This window comes from Ambystoma mexicanum, chromosome 8 (genome assembly GCF_040938575.1).
Source record: "Ambystoma mexicanum isolate Mex_15411 chromosome 8, UKY_AmexF1_1, whole genome shotgun sequence".
Taxonomy (NCBI): Eukaryota; Metazoa; Chordata; class Amphibia; order Caudata; family Ambystomatidae; genus Ambystoma; species Ambystoma mexicanum.
Genome location: NC_090929.1, coordinates 666,427,095 through 666,450,589, shown reverse-complemented (window position 1 = coordinate 666,450,589; position 23,495 = coordinate 666,427,095). Strand labels below are relative to the sequence as shown.

The window sequence follows — 23,495 nt, the reverse complement described above, 5'->3', positions numbered from 1 at the left end:
AGCCCTATTAGACTGACTCATTAAGGCACTACAGCTCCCAGTGGGCATAGCGGTCGTGAAATGCACCGCCCACACAAAGGGGACAGATTTTATCTCAAAAGGGAATCAAGTGGCAGACATAGATGCCAAGCATATGGCATCCAAGGGTGAACCCATAATGGATGTGGAAATCACTGATGTAAATGAAAAAATGATCGTTGCACGAAGTGAACCTGAGGGTTATAGTAACATGGGGCAAACCCAGTTAATGGAACTCCAAGGGGATGCGCCAAATGAGGAAAAGAACCTCTGGAAATGGCGACGGTGTTCTTTAAACCCCTCTGAAAGCTTGTGGCGACAAGGCAGCACTGGTAAACCAGTAATGCCTGTAGCCCTGTTAAAGTTAGCATTGGACCAACTACATTATCCAGCACACATCTCAAAAGAGAATCTAGCAGCAACGATCGCTGAAGACTGGTTTGTACCGAACTTAGCAGAACACGAACTGTATGATCTGCCAACAGTTCACGGCTGGGCATACACTAAAAGTAATTAGAGGAGTCATCCCAAGGCCAAATGGACCTTTTTAGCACTTGCATGTCGATTATGTCGATATGATTCAAGTATGTGACGGGTACAGATATTAAATTGTTGTGGTGTGTTCATTCTCTAGATGGGTAGAAGCAGGTCCATGTACACACCCAGACTCTACCTGTGCGGCCAAATTTCTGGTAAGAGAAGTATTTCCCAGGTTGGGAGTATGTGAGGTCATGAGGTCAGATAATGGGCCTCACTTTGTTAATGCAGTCTTCGAAGAGATTAGCTTGCTGCTTGTTATAAAGCACAAGTTCTCGTCGGCGTATCACCCGCAAGGAATTTGGATCTGCGAGCAGCTCAACGGATTGTTAAAGGAAAGAATACCCAAGAAGAAGCTTACTCTAAAGAAGGGATGGTTACACTGCTTCCATTAGCACTGTATGCACTCAGAAACCAGCCTAGTTCTGACCATCATCTTACGCCGCACAAGATAGCAACAGGCAGAAGGATGCATACTCCACTGATACCCCGAGACAGAGCTAGATATGATGCCCAGCCAACAGGAGAAATCTTAGGGTCTGAAATGCTAAATTACTTGAATTGCATGACATCTTGTCTTACTGTGATTTCAGGACAGATGCAGCGACGCCAAAAAGGGTGTAGGGCAGCACAGAACACAGAAGGAGATATTGCTACAAACTTAGTTCAGAGTTTACGTGTACCATCAATTCTTCCTGGAGACACGGTCCTGGTGAAGAATCACACGAGAAAAAAGTGGAACAGACCTTTCACAGTTGAAGACGTCACTCCATCTGCAGTCAAGCTACAAGTTGTAACAGTGATGAAGTACAGATGGCTTTGATCTCTAGGTGCAAATAGCTACCATGCCAAATGCCCTCCTAATGAATAAATGCACAGCGCAGCATGCACGCGTTAGGATAGAAGGAAAACTCAATAAATAGATGAAAATGAGTTCTGAACAGTGGTCCTCTACCACGTGATCAGAACAGTGATCATTTATTCTAACCCAAACTAGATAGTGCGCCTGCTACTCCCTTAGCACAGCCATACATCGACATGCCAAGGTCATTAACACATTGGCAGATAAGGCCTCAAGCCTAGAAACAAGAAGGGAGTAACTTCTTCAAACTGAATTATAGCAATCCGTTCATCTCCCCTTCCTCACCATTGAAGTGCCCAAGGTTGGATGAGCAAACTATTAACCAATTAGGATTCTGTCTGCTATGTTGGCTAATTTAGCATGGTGCCAACCAATGCTTTGTTAGAATGAAGTGTGACATTCTTAGTAGGACGAACTTGGGAGGAGCTATCAGTTATAGAATACCCAATAGTAGTAGCCCTCACATATAAAATGTATAGGTGCAATACCTTATTAACCAATAGGATAATTGAAAAAAAAAATTTCTTATCACTAAACCATCATGTCATTTGTGATGTGTATTTGATTTAACCCCTTAACTGCTGAGGGGTTTCCCTCCTGGTGCTGGGCCCTTTTTTGGAGATTTCGGTATGTCGCCATTCAATCCCTTGTAACTTTTCTGTTACACGAGATATCTTGGCCAAATTTGGCCCCTTTTCTTCCCACATGTAGGTGTTCATAACACCACCAAGAAATTCTAGTTGTCTGTTTGGGGTGAGAGAAAATAACAAAAAAGAGAGCACATTTTGTGTTTTTTCAGTAAATGCCAATAACATGATGTACAAAGAAGCCTGTGTTTTTTCCTTTTAAGAGCTAGGAACAAATGGTTTGCTATTCTGAATTTGCCATTTTCCAAGCTTTCAGAAACAGGTTGAGTGGAAACCAAAAAAACATACTTTCATAAGGGTACCATCAGTTCTGTGAGAGATAGGCGATTTTTCCCTTTTTGTCCAATAGGACATGCCTGGACGGAATTAAAGAGGAGGGTAGGAAAGCTGAATGGGAAGACAGAAAGGCATATATCTCTGAAAAGTATACAAAATTCCAAGTTCAGGAAGGGATCATTTGCGCAGGTCAGGCAATGTAGGTAAGATTCCCATAGTTTGGGAACAAATCGAAAAAAGGACAGAAAAAAAGTATGTGCTGGACATGTTTGGACCTGTAAGGTAATGGCTTCTGTGAATATTGAGAAATGCAAAGCACTGCTACATTCCCCTGACTTTTCTAGTTAGGAAATCACAGATTTTACAAAACAAGCAATACCAAAAACTGAGCCATGGTACACAAGACTTTTATGCTGATGGCCTAAACAGACATAATTAGCATTTGAAAATAAGGAAAACAAATGTGGTGAGGAATGGCAAGCATACATTTTTTTGATAGAGCACAGGCAGACCTTTTGAAGGATAGGTGACTTGTGCAGGTTACAAAAGCGTACAGTGGCTAAAGCAGCAACCAAATGTAGGTTACATTTGGGAAATTAAAGGGTTGTGTAACAAAGTGCAGTAGCAAATGTATGAAAATGTTTTCAAAACCAAGAGAAAACAACAAATGTCCTACCTTCCCACAGGTATCCTGACGAAAACGGTACCTCACATGTGTGGGTGCACTTACCTGGGCGCAAAGGGAGAAGGCTAAACAACTGGCACATCAAACACCCTGGGGAACACTGGATTTGCCTTTGTGGACAACCCATAGATTTGGGCTTGGGGTGTCGCAGCCACCAAGGAAAACAGGGAACCCCATGCATTTCGGAAAAGACACCCGTGGGAATCCAAAGAGGCCTAACTTGCACAAATCACCCTTGAATCTATTACCCACAAGACCCGGCAAATTCCAAAATTTGAAACCAGGAAACTACCGAAACACAGCGGCAACAACACATGTCCTACCTTCCCACGTGTGTCCTGAAAAAAACTTAGCTCACATGTGTGGGTGCACTTACCTGGGCGCAAACGGAAAAGGCTAACCCACTGGTACACCAAAGGGCCTAGGAAGACCACATTTTTACTGTATTCAGTCTTGTGGACAACCCACAGATTTGGGCCTGGGGTGTCGCAGCCACCAAGGAAAACAGGGAACCCCATGCATTTCTGAAAAGAAGACACCCGTGGGAATCCACAGAGGTCTGACTTGCACGAAGCACCCTATAATTTATTACCCACAAGGCCCGGCAAATTGCAAAATGTAGGGAAAAAACACAATTTTCAAGCATTTGCCATCAGGAAACCACTGAAACACACCAGCAAAAATACATGTTCTGCCTTCCCACGTTCCCACTGGTGACACAACAAAAATGGTACCTCACATGTGTCGGTGCGCTTACCTGAGCAGAAAATAAAAAGGGTATACTGTCCCCAAGCCCATTGGCGGTTTCAGGGAAACCCAGCAGGGTCCACATCCTTCACTGGAGGTAAAAGCTGTAACTGAGCACAGCCAGTGGTTCGGATGGCTGGAGGTGCTGCCCCTGGCCTTGGGTGCCTGTCTACCATGTGGGTTGACCGTCCCCAGGCCCAACAGCAGTCACAGGGAGCCCCGGCAAGGTCCACATCCCTCCCCGGAGGGTATAGCTGTAAGGCAGCGCAGGCAGAGCTCCAGGAGGGTGGGGGTGATGTCCCCGGCCACCTGTCTCCCATGTGGATCGACCATCGCCAAGCCCAGCAGCGGTTGCAGGAAGCCCCGGCGGGGTTCCCATCCTTACCTGGAGGGAGAAGCTGTAATACGGCATGGCCAGAGCTCCTGGACGGCCGGGGTGCTGCCAGTTGCCTTGGGCGCTTGTCTCCCATAATGGCTGACCGTCCCCACGCTCAGCAGTGGTCCTAAGGAGCCCTGACAGTGTCCCCATTCTTTCCCGGAGGAAAAAGCTCTAACACAGCCCAGCCAGAGGTCCAGGACAGCCGCGGGTGTTGCCCCTGGCCTTGTGCGTCTGTCTCCCATGTGGCTCGATTGTCCCCAGGTCCAGCGGAAGTCCCAGAGAGCCCCGGCAGGGTCCGCATACCTACCCAGAGAGGAAACCTGTAATGCAGCCCAGTCAGTGGTCCAGGACGGTCGGGGGTGATTTCCCCGGCCTTGGGTACCTGTCTCCCATTTGGGTGGATGGCCCCGAAACTCAACTGCTGTCCAGGCACCCCCAGCAGGGTCCCCGTCCCTTCACAGAGGGAAAAGCTCTAACGGGTCAGGGATGCCACCAGGGCTCCCGGGGACCACCACTGGACCTGGGGATGGTTGTCCCACATGGGAGATAGGGGTCCAAGGCTGGGGACATCACCCGGACCATCCAGGAGTCCTGGCTGGCCTGCATTACAGGTTTTACCTCCAGGGACGGATGGGGACCCTGCCGGTGCTCCCTGGAACAGCCGCTGAACTTGGGGATGGTTGACCAACAAGGGAGACAGGTACCCAAGCCCGCAGGCAGCACCCTCGGCCATCCCGGATCTCTGGCTGGCCTGCGTTACAGCTTTTCCCTCCGGGAAGGGATGGGCACATTGCCAGGGCTCACTGGGACCGCCGCTGGACTTGGGGATGGTCGCCCACCATGGGAGACAGGCGGCAAAGGCTGGAGACATCACCCCTGATCAACCTGGAATACTGGGTGCTCAGCTTTACAGGTTTTCCCTCCAGGGGGAGGTGGGGACCCTGCCAGGTCTCCCTGGAAACGCTGCAGAACTTGGGATGGTTGCGCAACATGGGAGACAGGCGGCAAAGGCTGGGGACATCACCCCATATCAACCTGGAATTCTAGCTTCCCTGCTTTACATGTTTTCCCTCCAGGGAGTGATGGGTACCCTGCTGGGGCTCCCTGGGACTGGCGCTGGATTTGAGGATGGTCGCCCGACATGGGAGACAGGAGCCAAAGGCCGGGGACATCACCCCTGACTATCCTGGAGTTCTGGCTGGCCTGCGTAACAGGTTTTCCCTTCAGGGAGGAATGGGGATCCTGCTGGGGGTCCCTGGGACCGCCGCTGAACTTGGGGACAGTTAACCAACAAGGGAGACAGGCGCCCAAGCTTGGAGGCAGCACCCTCGGCCGCCCCATAGCTCTGCTGGGCTGCGTTACAGCTTTTCCATCCTGGGAGGCATTGGGACCCTGCTGGGGCACCCTGGGACCACCACAGAACTTGGGGATGGTCGACCAACAATGGAGACAGGTGCCCAAAGCCAGGCCTATCACCCCTGACCGTCCTGGAGCTCTGGCTAGGCTGTGTTACAGCGCTTCCCTCAGAGGAGGGATGGGGACCCTGCTGGGGCACCATGGGACCACTGCTGAACTTGGGGACGGTCTACCAACAAGGGAGACAGGCGCCCAAGGCCGGGGCCATTGCCCCGACCATCTTAGAGATCTGGCTGGGCTGAATTACAGCTTTGCCCTCAGGGAAGGGATGGGAACCCTGCCGGGGGTTCACTGGGACTGTTGCTGGACTAGGGTATGGTCGAGCCACATGGGATACAGGTGCCAAAGGCCAGGGACATACTGCTGACCAAACTGGAGTTCTGGCTGGCCTTTGTTACAGGTTTTCCCTCTAGGAAGGGATGGAGACCCTGCTGGACCAGCGCTGAACTTGGGGATGGTCACCCAACATGGGAGACAGGCGCCAAAGGCCAGGCACATCATCCCCAACCATCCAGGAGTTCTGGCTAGCCTCTGTTACAGGTTTTCCCTCCAAGGAGGGATATGTACCCTGCCGGGACTCCCTGGGACCACTGCTGAACTTGGGGAAGGTCGACCCATAAGGGAGACAGGCGCTCAAGCCCGGAGGCAGCACCGCCAGCCATCCCGGAGCTCTGGCTGGCCTGTGTTACAGCATTTCCCTGCGAGAAGGGATGAGCACCCTGCCGGGGCTCAGTGGGACTGCCGCTGGACTTGGGGACGGTCGCCCAACATGAGAGACAGGCACCCAAGCCCGGAGGCAGCAACACTGGCCGTCCCGGAGCTCTGGCTGGCCTGCGTTACAGCTTTTCCCTTTGGGAAGGGATGGTTCTCTTGCTGGGGCTCACTGGAACCGGTGCTGATCTTGGGGATGGTCGACTATCAAGGGAGACAGGTGCACAAGCCGGAAGGCAGCACCCCAGCCCGTCCCGGAGCTCTGGCTGGCCTGCGTTACAGATTTCTCTCCAGGGAGGGATGGGGAACATGTTGGGGCTCCCTGGGACTGGCGCTGAACTTGGGGATGGTCGCCCAACATGGGTGACAGGCGCTACAGGCTGGGAACATCACCCCCAACCATCCTGGAGTTCTACCTGCATTACTTTGCAGGTTTTTCCCTCCTGGGAGGCCTGGGGACCCTGCCGGGGCTCCCTGGAACCAAAGCTGAACTTGGGGATGGTCGCCCAACATAGGATACAGGCTCCAAAGGCCAGAGACATCACCCCCAACCATCCTGGAGTTCTGGTTGGCCTGCATTAGAGGTTTTCCCTCCGGAAAGGGATTGGATCTTGCCGGAACTCCCTGGGACCCCTGCTGAACTTGGGGATGGTCGACCAACAAGGGAGAAAGGTGCCCAAGTCTGGAGGCAGCAGCCGCAGCCGTCCCGGAGCTCTGGCTTGCCGAAGTCACAGCTTTTGTCTCCGGGAAGGGATGGGCACCTTGCCAGGGCTCGCTGGAACCGCTGCTGGACTTGGGGATGGCCACCCAACATGGGAGAGAGGTGCCAAAGGCCAGGGACATCACCCACGACCATCCTGGAGTTCTGGCTGCCCTACGGTACAGGTTTTCCCTCCAGGAAAGGATGGGGACCATGCTGAGGCTCCCTGGGACCGTTGCAGAACTTGGGGACAGTCAACCAACAAGGGAGACAGGCGCCCAAGCTCGGAGGTAGCACCCCCGGCTGTCCCAGAGCTCTGGCTGGACTGTGTTACAGCTTTTCACTCCAGGGAGGGGTTGGGACCCTGCTGGGGCACCCTGGGACCACCGCAGAACTGGGGGATGGTGAAGCAACAAGGGAGACGGGCACTCAAGGCCTGGTCCATCACCCCTGACCATTCTAGAGCTCTGGCTGGGCTGAATTACAGCTTTTCCCTCTGGGAAGGGATCAGACCCTGCCGGGGCTCACTGGGACTGCCGCTGGACTTGGGGATGGTCGCCCATCATGGGAGACAGGCGCCAAAGGCGGGGGACATCACCCCGACCATCCTGGAGTTCTGGCTGGCCTGCGTTACAGGTGTTCCCTCCAGGGAAGGATGGAGACCCTGCTGCGGCTCCCTCGGAATGCCGCTGAACTTGGGGATGGTCGACCAGGGAGGGACAGGCAACAGCCAGGCAACAGCCAAACATCCCCCACCCCCAAAATCCTTTCCCTGGTGGCCTATTGCTCCTTTCTGCTTCGTAGGGGTGGAAAAATTGGACCAGACCCTCAATGTTACCCCACCCCCCAAGGGAAGCAGAAAGGATGTGCCCCTCTGTGGGGGGATTCCTTTCCTAAGAGGGCTGGCCCCCAGGGACTGGGTCAGCCCCCTGAAGCCCCCAAGTGTGCCACTAACATTGCTGTGGAACGTTGTTTTGCCTTTCTTGGGGACAAAACAGCACCCAAAGAAGGAAAAACAACATTGTGCCACCTTTGTGGATTTTTTGGTGGGTGGGGGGCTCACCCCAAAAATCAATTCCCTTGTCATCTAGTGCTCCTTTCTGCTTCCCCGGGTTGGAAAAATGGGGCCAGACCCTCACTCTGCTCCCTTAGGGAAGCACAAAGGTTCTGCCCGTCCTTGAGTGTGGGGGAGAGTGAGGGGGACTGGCCCACAGGCATGGGTCCAGCCCTCTAATGCCCCAAACATATATATTTTTTTTATGTTGCCTTCCTTCGGGCACATGGGTAAAAAACAGAACATCTATGGCCCCAAAGAGGCAAAACATTGTGCCTCCTCTTTTTTGTTTGGTGGGGGCCTGCTTGGCTTGGAGTGGAGTGGGAGCAACCCCCAAAATCAATTCCCTGGTAGTCTACTGGTCCGTTCTGCTTCCCAGGGGTGGCAACAATCAGCACCCATCTGCCCCCAAAGAAGGCAACACATTGTGCCCCCTTTGTTTTATTACTTTGGTGGGGGTGGGAGCCCATTTGACTTAGGGGGGGCACCCACCCCCAAAATCTATTCCCTTGTGGTCCAGTGGGGATTGCTGGTCGAGGATCGAAAGATCCTCAACCAGCAATCTGCTTGTGTGAGGGGTCTTTGGAAAGGGAACAGTCTCCCCTTTCCAACGAGCCTTCGCTTGGCCAAATCGGGCAAATAATGCCCTTGCAGTACGCAAATGTGTCCCTGCTAAATTTACATGCTGAAGCTTTCTGGCTTCAACATGTAAATATTATTTCCCGATGATGTCGGTGCACGTAGCGTGCGCCAGCATCATCACGGCAACCCCCCCGGCCCCCAGGCATGGAAGGGGAATTCCTCCCCTTTAATGCCTGGGGGTCAGAGGGATCAAGGGAGCAGCAAGGGGGGAGGTGATCCGCCCCCACCCAAAGGTAAGCAGTGCAGAGGACGAGGTATCTCATCCCCCGCACTGGAAATATAGTGCGGAGGACGAGATACCTCGTCCTCCGCAGTTAAGGGTTTAAAAGCTTGTGTTTTGCATTATATCATTGAAAGAATGCTGTGTTGCATGCACTCCCGGCCGCTTATATTTGAATAAAGCTGGGTTCTCTCTTGCACTTGGTGTTACTCAATTCATTTTGGTTATTGATCACCTATTATCAATTATCAGTGGCTGGGACCCCCTTAACACCTGAGAGTAAGACTTTCATGATGCAAGTAAGAGGAGCTCGCCTTCGAATGGAGGAGACTGAGCCAAAGATGAAATTGGTGTCATAAATATAACTATCCTGGAATGACAGATGATATATATCAGCCTTGAGAAAGACCACCAGTCGAAACACGTGTTGGTTGATACATGATATGTCTATTGAAGTTATTTCTATTTGTGACCAGTATATGTAAAGTTCCATTTCATGTTTGAAATATAGTTGATTGAAGTATTGAGATTTACATTTTTTTTTGCAATATTACAGAATTGTAAACTATTTGGAATTATTGAGTTACATTTTCTGTGAAAATACTGGTTAGCACAGTATAGTTATTTCTATGAAACTAGTTTTATTTCATGGGTTGAGGGTAAGGCCCTTTACAACTAACAGTGCAGCTTTTCTAACTATCAATGAACACAGTGTTAATTTCAAGTCCAAGCACACTGGAGACTGATTTACCCTTTCTACGTCCTCCGGCTCACCACCAAACGTAAACATGATTTTCTTGTCATATGAAATAGTGAAATGTAACACCTTATGTAGCAGTAGATCGTGCAGGGGCTTGACATACATTTTAAATAGCAGAGGTGGCAAGCATGAACCCTGAGGGACTCCACACACAACAGTAAAGATAAAGGACTTAATCATTAGGTTTGACCCTGGTTTCTACTATTTCCGAAGGAGGAGTCAATTAATTTCACCTCCCTTTTTTACACTCCCACTTCCTCCCATCTTGCAAGCATGATGGCGTGGCCAAAGGTGTTAAAGGTGTCCAGCAGACGTAAAAACATTAGAATACCGGCATGACCACCATTACAGAGCTGCAGCAGATTATCCTCTGCATCTAATTTACATGCAGATTGCTACTGTTTGGCAGAAAGGAAAATATGTGCTAAAGCCAATCAAGTGAATTTATCTCAAGAAGCCAAGTATACATCCCGTTTACTGAAAGGGGGTGGCATTACTTAAGCTGCGATTTCACATCCTCCCATTGAATTCATGTATTCCTTGACATTTCTAGTGCACCCATGCCAAACAGGGTGCTGCAGAGCCCAAGACAGCATGGATCAGACAAAGATTGGATTTATGGCAGGGAGGGGTCAGAAAGGAGAGTTGAAGAGGAAAGTCTTTGGATGTTTGCAGAACCAGAGCTGGCTACCTTTGCTCAGAAGGTGCATTCAATTAAATAATCAGTCCCCACCCATATTATTTTTAATATTTGTGTCCTGATGAGTCTGATTATACAGATCCCTTAGTTCTTCATTCGTCACATGTCACATTAGAATGGAACAGAACTAAATTAAAGAAACAAATAGTTATAGGCCGGTTATCGGAGCAGTTGAAAAATTGGCAAATACGACCACCAGCTATGTGGATTAGAAACAGGGCTTTATGATACATCAGACCCTTTGGTACCCCTGGGTGGTTCTCCGTACAATGCTTGCAACCAATGTTTCCTCTAAGCTGCGCGCATGTGCGCTTGCCCAACTTCTTTCTGGCTGCTGCTCAGAAGAATTTGAGTAGCGCACACAGACACAGCAGTTAACTGGCATTTGTTTTCTCTCCAAATAAAACTAAATTATACTAAGTAGTCTTGATATTTTGATCTAGTCTATTTACATGACACTACTATGAAAGTGTAACCTAAAAACCCTAAACAGAACACACCCTCAAGAGGTTTAAACAAACATGAAAAAGTGGCTCCATGAACAGAAGATATAACTCTGATATGCCCAAATACATCAATCAAATAACCCCCCCCCCATGACTCCTATACTTGACTCTATCATACTTGTACCATATGTCTCTAACTTCTGCCTCGGTCCACGTTTAGATATTACAGGACAACCTTGACTCGGCCTCTGTTGGCTCTGGGAAAGGTTAGCAGGTTTGTATCTACATCCACTTGTATTATGTTTGTTGTAATATGAATAACATTCAAGCACCAGAATATGTGTTACTCATGGTGCCTTAGCAAAAGCGTCATCCACAATATGTAACCCAACTGTGAGCTCAAACATCTGATTTGGACTGGAAGTAAGCAGATTAATTGAATGTGTAACCTCGCCCCATGCTTTCTATGTGTTGTACATATGCCATACAAACATGTTGAAACTGTACTCTTGCAAATTAACCCTTTAAATGCCATGGGTTTTTCCCCCCAGTGCCAAGGCCTTTTTGGTGATTTCGGTATGTCGCCATTCAGTGCTGTGTAACCTTTTTGTTACATGAGATATCTTGGCCAAATTTGGCCCCTTTTTTACCCCACATGTAAGCTGTCGTAACGCCACCCAGGAATCCTAGGTTGCTGTAGGTGGGTGAGAGAAAATAACCAAAAAGGGGGAAAATGTTGTGTTTTTTCAAAAAATGCCAATAAAATGATGTACAAAGAAGCCTGTGTTTTGATGTTTTGATGTGGTTATCAACCGTTTTGTGAGAGGTAGGCGATTTTGGCCATTTTTGCCGATTGGACATGCGTGGATGGAATGGAAGAAAAGGGTAGTTAAGCTGAATTGGAGGACAGAAAGGCATACATTTCTGAAAAGTAGACAAAATTCCAAGTTTATGAAGGGGTGATTTGTGCAGGTCGGGCAACAACCAGGTAGGGGAAAATGCCATAGTTTGGTGAAAAAGCAGTAAAATGACTGAAAAACAAGGTATGTGGTGGACATGGTTGGCTTGGTACGGCTATGGCTTCTATGAATTTTGAGAAAAACAATGCTCCGCTACATTCCCCCGACTCTTGCAGTTAGGAAAGCACACATTTTTTGTAGTGTTTCACAAAACAAGCAATACCACAAGCCAAACACTGAGCCATGGTACACAGGAGTTTTATGCTTACGGCCTGAACAGACGTACTAAGCATGTGTAAATCAGGAAAACCAATGTGGTGAGGAACGGCAAGCATACATTTTTTGAAAGAGCACAGAGAGAACTTCTCAAGGGTAGGTTACTTGTGCAGGTTACAAAAGTGTATGGTGCCTAAAGCAGCGACTAAATGTAGGGCACATTTGGGAAATGAAAGGGTTGTGTGACAAAGGGCACCAGCAAATGGGTCGAAACGTTATGAAAACCACACAAACACAACAAATGTCATACCTTCCCGTGTTCCCCGATGAAAACGGTACCTCAAATGTGTGGGTGCACCTACCTGGGCGCCAAGGGGAAAGCCGAAAACACCCCCAACCCAAAGTCTTTTCAGAGAGCTGAATTTCACGATTTTTCCAGACGGGCACACCATATAGATATGGGCCTCGGGTGTCCAAGCCACCAAGGAAAACAGGGAACCCCACACATTTTCGAAAAGAGGACACCCGGAGGAATCGGTAGAGGTCTAACTTGCACAAATCGGCCCAGAATTTATTACCAAGAAACCCTGGCAAAGTCCGAAATGTGGCCAAAAAACCAATTTTCTGCACATTTCACTCGGCCAACCCACCGAAACATGCCGCCAACAACACATGGCCTACCGCCCTGCATTCCCACAGGTGTCCCGATGAAAACGGTACCTCACATGTGTGGGTGCACCTACCTGGGCGCCAAGAGGAAAGCCTAAAACACGGGTAACCCGAAGTCTTTCGGCACAGCATAATTTCAGGAATTCTGCTCATGCGCACACCCTACAGATTTGGGCCTAAGGTGTCCAAGCCACCAAGGAAAACAGGGAACCCCATGCATTTCCGATAAGAGGACACCCGTGGGAATCCGCAGAGGTCTGACTTGCGCAAATCGGCCCACAATTTATTATCCAGAAACCCTGGCAAAGTCCGAAATGTGGTTGAAAAAAAAACAGTTTTACGCACATTTCACTCGGCTCACCCACCGAAACACGCCGCCAACAACACTTAGTTACTATTAGATTGCTTTAAAGTGCATCAACTGTACGGTTAAATGCCACACAAATCAGTTCATAAAGGAAACCAAAAACAGATATAAGAGCAAAGCAGCTGGTTAGAACAATTGGCAAAATACTGGCCCGGTTATCGAGACAGTTCTGTGTGGAGATCCCCACACCTGGGCCACCTGTAGAATAAAGATATATCACAAGCCCAGTCCATATATTGTTCACAAGAGTCTTTCCAATAGTTCTGCAACCCCAAAGTACCTGACGTTGTAGCGTTCCTCGTCGGGGAATCGACGGCCCTTCTTGAGTGCCTTCCTTTTTAGGCAGGAGTCACGGGTCGTCGAACGTCCGACGGAGAACAGGGTGAACTACGGCGGTGAAGTGGCAGCTTCTTTCCTAGCATTGCTTGTCGACAGGGAAGCGTAAACATCCTGCAAGGAAGAGGCGTGTGGGGCACCTCGATGACGAGAGTTCTGGACCACAAAGAGTTTGAAGAACTGTGGCCCAGCAAGGGCGTCGAGTTGTCGGCATCACTGTGGTCTTTGGGTGGCGGGAAACCCACCGGTGGATGCTCCTCGGTGCGTCGATGGCCTGAGCTTCTCCGGCGGGATAAGGCAGGCGGCGGTGCAGACAAGAGAGTCCCTGGATCAAATGTTCTTAGGCAATTGGACCATGCGGCTCTGGTCGTCGACGGTGGCGGATAACAGTCCGGGCGCTTCTCTTTGGGATTCCGCGGCAGTCCCTGTCTCCGGTCGGCAGCCTGTCGTAGGTCTGTCTACCAGGGAGCTTTGGCAAAGATCAATTGGTGCACGATGGTCCCTCGTAGCTCAGGAAGATGGTGCCTTACCAGGTCCTCTCTGGGTCCGTCCTTGGAGACACAGCAGCTTTCAGATTGATGAAGGAGAGCCAGAGCAATTCTTCTCTTCCAGCCGGGCTTCAAGGTCCAGCGTCAGTTTTACTCCAGTTACTCTTCGTAGTTTGGACTTTAGCTCTGAACACTTCTGAACATGATTCCTAGCAGTGAGAGGTCCCCAGATATACTGTTGATCTCCCATTCGTTCCGCTAGGTCACACTTGAGCACCCAATAACTACGAAGGGCATTCAGCAGTCTGTCAGCCAATCAGGCGCACGGTGCATTCAGGCCATTCTATTCCATCCAGACACTCACAACACAGAATGTGGATCCGGACAAGTACCACGCCATTCAACACTACACACTGCATTCATACCAGTTTCGGGCAGGGCTGTCTCAGTCATTGTGTCAAACACCAGAGACCAGACATCCACAACAAGAAGTGCATATTCGTCACACACTCCATTCACCCAGGTCCCACCCACAGGTGTACCCACAACACACGGTCTTTGGGAAGGCTCCAGCCAGTCTGGTCGGCACTTCTCCACACTACCATATATGGAACTTCCACCCAACAGCCAGTCAGGAGGAAGGGACAGAGTCAGGGCTTCCCGGGACTTTGGGAAGATCAAGGTAACAGGCGATGGAGGGCAAGAGGCCACAGGGGCCATCTTGTCTCCACCATGAATCTACCGATTCCAATGACAGGGCCTGGGCATCCCAAAATGGAGGACTCTTAGGGCACCAGGCATTTCAGCACAGAGTTGCCAACAGCCCGTACACTGCTCTGTGGGCCACCCACAGGATCCCAAAAACATACACTAGGGGTACAGGGTTGTACCCCCACCCATGGGTGCCATAAGGGTATCCCATGGGTCTGTACACCAAATCAAAAGAGAGAGCTGCACCGTCAGGAGTCCCATATGAACTCCTGCGTGGAAAACACAACAGAACATATGATAAAAAGCAGTAAAGGACAAGGATACGGAGGCCCTGTCCCTCTGATGCATTTCCAGCATTACAGTCGCCCCCCCCCCCGCAGACTGAGGTTAGGGTGCCTAATCTCCCACGAGATAGACACCCTCATCCAGATGGTCAACATACCTTCTGGAAAGGCCATCTGCATTATCGTGACTCTTCCGTGGTCTGTGCTCTATGGGGAAGTCTAGCCTTTGCAGGCTAATTGACCACCTGAGCAGTTTTGGGTGTTCACCCTTCATCTGCAAAAGCCACTTCAGGGGCTTATGATCTGTTTGGACCTTGAAGGTAGACCCTGTAAGGTAGGGCCTAAAATGCCTAAGACTCCAAACTATGCTAAAACATTCCTTTTCAACAGTAGCCCACCTAAGTTCTCTACCCTTGAGTTGTCTACTGATGAATATGATAGGATGTGCCCTCCCTTTGTCATCTAACTGGGACAAGACAGCTCCAATTCCGGTGTCGCAGGCATCTGTCTGGACGATAAAGGGTCGGCTGTAGTCAGGTGCACACAACACAGGTGCCCTACACAGACTTTCTTTCAAGCCATCAAAGGCCCTCTGACAGCCTTCAGTCCAATTAACCTTCCTAGGCTGTTTGGGAGAAGTCAGAGCTGCCAGGGGTGCAGCTATGGTTCCATAGTCCACCATGAAATTGCGATAGTACCCAGTGAGGCCCAAAAAGGCTCTAACTTGGGTTTGAGTAGTGGGAGTCTCCCAGTCATGTACCTTACTGGGGAGAGGTTGGATTTGACCCCCTCCTACCTCATGACCAAGATACGTGACTTTCCCCTGAGCTATCTGGCACTTGGTGGCCTTGATAGTGAGATTAGCCTTTTTCAAGGCCTGCAACACCTTATCCAGATGTGTCAAATGCTCTTCCCAGGTGGAACTGTAGACGGCAATGAAGCGCATGATTGAAAAATCTCTGGAAGGGGGCAGGGGCATTCTTCAACCCATAAGGCATGACCCTAAACTGGTAGAGTCCCTCTGGTGTTGAGACCTCTGTGCATTCCCACGGGTGTCCTCATTTCAGAAATGCATGGTGTTCCCTGTTTTCCTTGCTGGCTTCGACACCCAAGGCCCAAATCTGTAGGTTGCCCACATGAACAAAATGGGCTGTGCCGAAAGGCTTGGGGTTACCAGTGGGTTACCCTTTTCCTTTTGCGCTCCCGGTAGGTGCACCCACACATGTGAGGTACCGTTTTCGTCGGGATACCTGTGGGAACGCGGGAAGGTATGACATCTGTTGTTGGCGACGTGTTTTGGCGAGTGGACATCCATGTACCATGTGGGTGTACCGTCCCCTAAGCACAGCCGCAGCTCCAGTGAGCCCCGGCAGGATCCCCATTCCTCCCCGGAGGTGACATTTGTAACGTAGCACAGCCAGAGGTGGAGCCTGGGCTTGCAGACGGACAACCCACATGGGAGGGATCCGCTCCCAGGAAAACACAAATGTTCTGCTGGCATGGGGGGCAATTTGTGCCCTGACCCTGCAATTGTGTCCCAGTCCACCAACATATCTGCCCAGATGGCCCATTCCCACCCACACCACCAACAATCCAGCCCCAGTCTCACCAACCGCACTGACAGTGGGCCCTAATCATAGAATAATAAAAAACAGTACTCACATAACGTTGCAGATGCTCGCGTAGAAAAAGCTACGGTCACACCAGCAAAAACAAATCAATAATTTTCAGGCATGCCCCCCCCCCTCCCTTACAAGCCATCCCTGGTGGTCTACTGAACCTCACCCCCCACTGAAAACCCATTTGCCCCTTCATACAGGCAGATACCTGCCCCCAGGGAGGCCTGCATGAGATACCCCTGCCATCTATTTGGGGTGAGCCAAAATTGAGTGGGGGCCATGTCATGCAGCCCTCCCTGGGCCCAGATATCTGCTCCTAGGAGCCCAGGGAGGAGTGCAGGGGGGAGAGGGCCACCATAAATTGTGGGACAGCCCCCCAGTGGGTGGGGCAGTAAGGTTTGGCAACCCTGGGGCCAGATTGGCACACCAATGTGCCCCTCTCCAGCCTCACATAGCCCGGGGGTTGGATTACAGTTAAAACAAGGTGCCAAAAAGGACGAGTTATCTGGTCCTTGGCACTACGGAGGTAATGTCAAGGACCAGATATCTCATCCTTGGCACTTAAGGGGTTAATTCATTATTAAAATCAAATAATAATTTGCCCTCTAAGATTTTGAGAAAGGAAATGTCATACTCTGTGTCTCCTACTTTAGCATTGCTAACATTTCCCTATAAGTGGAGAACAACATTGAAATACCATTTACTTGGCATGCCAGAGGGAATGGGCAATGACTATGCCTGGAATTACTTGTACATTTTATTAGGGCAATGGATATTCAGACAGCTAAAATGCTTTTCACAAAATCTGCATCCTTCTATGTTTTCAGAGTTACATTGGGCATAGACCTTAACACATTATACTGAAACTCTCTGCTATCAAAACAATTGTTTTACTGAGCACTTGTATAACCCTACCCAATACTATTATGGTGGGGTATGTTGCAAACAATCTTGTATCCACTGCAAAATAATTACATACATGCAGATTCATGTCATTTTCTTAAACTGCCCATACAATCACAGTGAAGCTTTAAATATGTTTTTCTTGTTAAGCATTGCGGGAATGCAAATATCCCAGTGAGTGTGTTACTGCTGCAAGCCCTCACTTTTTACAGAGCCCGGTCAACTAGTATTGGAGGCTAGCACAGGAGCCAGGGAAGGGTATTGGGAAAGGGCACAGAGGAAAACTCCTTGACAGTGGAGAACAAATCAGCAACTTTCAAAAACCAAGTCCGATGTTTCAGCAGTACAGCACAGTGAAGGAAATGTGTTGTTTGTAGAAGGATGGGAAACGCTATCAGCAGTCTAGGAAACAGCACCTTCTGTTTCTTTCTATGCTCATTAGCTGAGGGCTTTCCCATATAATTGCGTGTTCTGTGTTTCGTGCCCTTAGCATCCCTGTGCATCTTGTTTAACTGATATCAGTGAATTGCAGAAGAGGGGTCCCTAGTTACAGAAGATGGAACTCTGTTGTATCTATGAGAATACTGCTATTAACAAAAACGGCAAATGCATCTGCTTTCCATCCACAGGCTCCATAAGAAACCTCAGTAAGGATCTTGTTGAATTTTGTCTAAACTGTCCTGAGGGAGGGTAGGCAAAATTATAGACTGTATTGTGTGCCCTGTTATTTCACTTCCTATGTCAGGGTTACAAGCAGGGCTTTGATGAGATTTACTCCCTACACGGAATCAAAATATTTTTCAGGGAGCAAAAAAGTAATTTGCTTTGCCAATAGGGACACTTTATGCATGTTAAAAGATGTGTTTTCCCCTTAAAATTCCTCTTGAAATCAGCGAGTAATATTCCTATGCCACTGCTCTGCTGCCTACTAATTCCAAAAATATCAATGGTGCTCTGTAGATAGAAGCAGGAGTAGGCGCCTATATGTTTGTTTACAATTTGCGTCAAGCAAATCTTCCTGTTTTAGGGAATAACGATGGGTGTTGGTATGCCTCTTAGCTGCAAGACTGGTTTTGAGTAAGTGTTGTCACAGCTCTGTTCACAGGACAATGTAATGTGAAGGGTAAGCACGAGAATTCTCATATCCTGTGGTGCAGTTATTCTGATGTAATTTTTATCCTTACACAAAATATGTTCTTCTGGCATTTAAATTACTCCATTATGGTTAAGGTTCCTTTTAGTTGCCATGAAGCCATCTGCAAATATTGTAACCTGTCTGAATTGTTTGCCAGCCACATCAGTTATGATGAGTGATATTCGTTTTTTCCACTGGAATAAAAAACGTTCTGCATTGTCTCAGAAGGAGTACTTCTGCCAGGTATTGTCGCAGTTCCTTAAGTCCTAGACTGGATGATCTCTTTATGATCACATATAAAATATATGTTTTTTGTCTAGCTTTGCAAAATGTTATGTAAATTACACCTTTTACACTGATTTGTAAAGAGTTGCTGTGGACAGAAAGAAGAAACTCCCTTACAAACGCTTTGGGAATGACAGCTCACCAACTATGCATGATTATAAAGTGGCTTAGCTCATCAGTCAGTGGCGCACATGAAGCATAATGTGCGCACAAAGGCCACACCCATTTCTGCACGTACAGACAAAATATTAGAGGGAACATTGCTAACTATTCATACCTCATGTTCAGCAATATGGCGACATTCTGTACACCGCATGTTAAAGATATATATTTTATTTTCCCAAAAAACACTGCATATGGTCACAGAAAAACAAATGTGGCTGTGAAGTTTCAGACCAGAAGGAAGCAGCGTCTTCCCCAGGGTGGTGAGCAACTGTGGAAGGTGTCAGGGAGTCGCTTTGTCGCCACATCTTATGGGGATACCCGAGCAGCAGCCCTCACAGACATCTGACGCCTGGAAGAACACACAGCATCTCGAACAGGAGATTGGCGGCCATCAGTGCAGTGTTTCCTGTGAAGACAAATACCATCTTTTACGCTCTATATGGCAGGCATTGTTCGCACTCATTGATGAAGGAACTGCACCCGGGGCCCGCCTCCCCTCTGCGGATATGTTAAGGCGTGTGTTAGGCCGATCCTAGTATTTGTGGGACCCCAGGCGGGAAGCAACTGGAAGCCTCCCTTCAATTTTCACACATATTGACGTAACAGGAATGATGTCACTGAAGTAACAGCACATCAAGTGATATCAATCTTTTATACAGGAGGGCATCATGAGAAAAAGGACATTACAAGAAGTTGCCAGGAGCATACCCTGGGACAAATACCTCTATGATGTGCAACATATAATCAGCCACATTGATTATTATATATTTAAGCCACACACCGGCTTGCACAACCATAATTACGTTTTTTTTGTTTTACCAGTGTACTCTATGAAACTGATTAACGTTTAGGGATCCTTACTTTGGCAGATAAGGCAAAGTGCGAGGGAATGTGTTGCCCAGGATCACACACTTTAAATCAGGAAAGCAGGGTCTGCAATGTTGGCACTTTCCCAACTCTCAGCTCTGATTGTACAGGAATGGATTACTGTTTGGCTTACAAATTCTATAAAAAAAAGTTTTTTCTAGAGTTGACTAGAAACGTACACATATCATGTACTAAACCAAATATACAAATCCTTATAGAAGCACGTTAGTTCAAATTATAAATGCAATTGTATTTTTCCAGCTAAGATAGGGAAAGTATTGTGTGCCTAAAATATGTCCAGGGTTTCAGAACTCTGCAAAGACTCAAAGAAGCCCCTTGGCAAAAGTAGTTCCATATGATTAACCTGCTCGTAATCACTATTTGGCATAGACAAGATATACAGATCGTGGCTATGCAAAATGGAAGTATTACTAAACAAAATGCTGTTGTGCATGTCAATGAGCATACCTCACTGAAAAGATGTTGGTGGTTTAGAAAGGTGGGTATAAATTGTGAAGATGCAGTTTAACAGTCTGGAGAAGTGGCACACATTTAAGTAGCTAAAAGGAGCTGTGTGAGGCTTCCACGTGCAACCAGTCCCACTGCTGTTCTCAGTGGTTTAATTGAATTCGGATACGAAATCTAGGGGGGCACACACACGCACGCACGCGCGCGCGCATGCACATGTACACACACGTACGTTATGGTGTGTTTAAAAAGGTTTGAGAAAAAAAAAAAACCTTTCACCTGAAATGTGAAAGTTCGTCACACATTCCACAACGCCACCTAATAGCCACCTCCAGTTCTCAGCCACAAAAGCAAGGCATTCTGGGTATGCAAATTGACCCAACTGCAATTGCATGGAGACAAAGGTTTGCAGTTGAGGCAATTTGCATACCCACAATGCCTTGTTGTTGTGGCTCAGAACTGGAGGTGAACTTCCAGCGATGGCTACTAGGTGGCGTTGTGGAATGTGTGACTTGGCTCAAGTGAACTTATATATATCCTTTGAAAGAAATAAGTGAAGCTGATGTACTAATAAACCAGTGTAATGACAATACTTAAATATAATGTGTTGCAACAATTAAACCTTTTTGAAAACAACTTAATTCTAAATGTCTTCAACTAACGTTGCAATTATAAACAAGTCTGATACTAACATCTACTGGTGAAGAGCAGTATTGCCACTCGGCTTTGTATCTAGTCAGGAAAGTCAGTTCGGAGAGCTCTGCAGAGCCCGGCTCAAGGGCATTATTTAGAGGCCGTGGGGGCAGTGCCCTGGCTAGCGTCGGCCCACTTAGCCCTGGCTGTTCTGATCACACTTCACTTGAGGGTCAACTTCACTTCCCCGGCATCCACATGAGTTATGAGAGGCTTCTCTCCTTTGGCCCCTGGATCACTTAATTCTTTTGGGACATGGACCCTTATTTTCATGTTCTCTCCCACACACCCTTTGGTTGCAGTTATTCCTTCTGGCCAATAATAGAACAAGTTTTGCTCTCTGGACATTTTTTCCGGATTTCTGTGGTACAATAATACTCTGGTCCAGAGTACTGAGTTTTCCTGCTTCTTTCTGGTTTTGCAATAATAGAACACGCCTGAATGTTTTGTCAGCGGCACGAGTTATGCTGCATGATTTATTCTTTGGAACGCATTTTTAGATGAGCATTTTATTTTCCAGTGGCATAAAACATGTTCTGAATTGCCGCTGAGCAGTGTTTACCAACAACCTGCCGAATGAATAACCATAACATTCTTTGTTTGATATTTGTATACATGTATTTTTATATGCACAGGAATACTTTTGCTGGGTACTGTGGTAGATCTTGAGTTCACCGATTGGCTGATAAGCCTTCTTAGAACTACCCATAACACATTTTTTTTTAACATCTATTTTGCAAAAGGGGGATACATTTCACATTTTCTACTGATTTGTTGAGAAATGCAGTGGTTGGTGGAGGGGGACATTTTACTTCCGCATTCCCTTCAGAGAGGATGTCTCAGTTCCAGGTCGTTTGGGTGTTTCAACGCGCAGTGCCCAACGAAAGCTGCACGTGCAGTGTTGCTAGGTCTGGAAAAGATCTGGGGCTATGCTAATACCAGGACTGTTGGGACTCGGGGCTAGCTAGCCTTATGGTTGTAGCCCCTGAGCTTCTATCCAAGGCTACAACCAAAAGACCCAGGGCTATAACCCCCCACCTGAAGCGCTCCATAGTGACGCCTCTGCATGCACCGCCAGCATGCGCATGTGGTGTGAGGTGGAAGCAGGATTTTGAGGGCAACTGCTTCGATTTTTGAAAGAGAAGCAGGTAAGCCGGGCCAAGGGTATAGTATATTGATGAGGTGTGGTCAGAGGCAGGGGCGGCGCCAAGGGTAGCCCCGGCCACCCTTTTAAAAATGCTCCCCACCCACCCCGGGCTCCCATTCAGTTATGTGTGTTTGTTTTGTTGTGCCACCCCAAGATTTCCAGTGTGGCCACCACTATGAAAAATGTCTGGGTGCGCCACTGGTCAGAGGAGAAGGGCAGTAACGTTTCAGAGGCAAAGTGGTTGCTGGGGAGGAGTGGGCCCAAAAGGCGGGAGTTTGGTGGGGTGACAGTGACATCTTTGAAAATGCAGGGGGACGGCACAGAACTCAAGGCTTCGGGACTGCTGGCGGGGCATGAAAATGTAGGGAGGCAGTATTAAAAGGAACACACAGTAAATAAAATAAATAAATTAAAAGGAAAGCACAGCAAAAGCTGCGGTAGGCAGTCGTGAGCGCAGCTTCCAAGGAGTGGTCAAAGGTCATGCGCCATGAGCGACTACCATTATGACACAGAACCGATAAGTTACTACCACTTATAGAAAAATAATTAGAGAGAATATGTGTGTGTGTGTGTGTATTGTTTTAAAATCTTAGTGCTTGGAAAGACATGTAAATCACAGGTCCAGTCTTGAAGCTAAAATAAAGAAAGTATTTTTAATAACAGCCTCCATTATTTAAATTGTCCAGGTGTATGAGGCAACATCATGTTTTATTACACCCTACGGTTTGGCAGGGAACTTTGGGTCGGGCAGATGTAATGTAGAGGGGGACATGAGAAAAGAATCCTGAAAACAGCTCTCCTGATCTTTCAAACAACAAGCTTTATTCATCATTATTAATGATTATTATTACCATTATTATCAATAGTGCCATGAACAAAGCTGGAGGGGAATCTACTAACTATGGGCCATATTTTCAAAAAGCAGCGCAAATGCAAGGTGCGCAGAGAATACGCTCCTCGTCTCATTAGCGCTGCTTTCAGAAATGCTCAGGTCACCTTATTCACAAAGGTTTCCTGAGCATTTCAGGGGGCTGGACAATAGCGCAAAGATGCGCTGTCCAAGGATGTGAGTCACGAGCAAATCATTCAGGGTGTAGAGACTTTCCCCAGGCCGGACATAATGCGCACTGAGTTATTAACTCCCCATCTAGGAGAGTGATCTCTCCACTAAAAGTAGTACAGGAGATCAAATGAGCAGGACTGAGCATGGACTGCACTAGTAATCCCCTATTATGTGCTGGGTGTACGTGAACACCATCCTATGGCTACATTTCCCGCCTATACGAGACGTACGGCTTGTTAATATTGTATAGATCAGAAATTGCCCAGCAAGATTAGGGTGCGTACCCGATCTGCGGTGCAGGCAGGGCTCAAAACCTGGCA

General features: G+C 48.2%; 1 protein-coding gene across 1 annotated transcript in view; it reads right to left on the bottom strand.

The window, feature by feature from the left end:
* Nucleotides 1–19,089: 19,089 nt before the first annotated feature.
* Nucleotides 19,090–23,495, bottom strand: part of AGMAT (agmatinase (putative)) — a 93,895-nt gene continuing 89,489 nt past the window's right edge. The window contains exon 7 of the mRNA XM_069610455.1: nucleotides 19,090–19,343. Coding sequence (XP_069466556.1) covers nucleotides 19,270–19,343 — 74 coding nt within the window. The 3' untranslated portion in view covers nucleotides 19,090–19,269. The remainder of the gene's footprint in view (nucleotides 19,344–23,495) is intronic.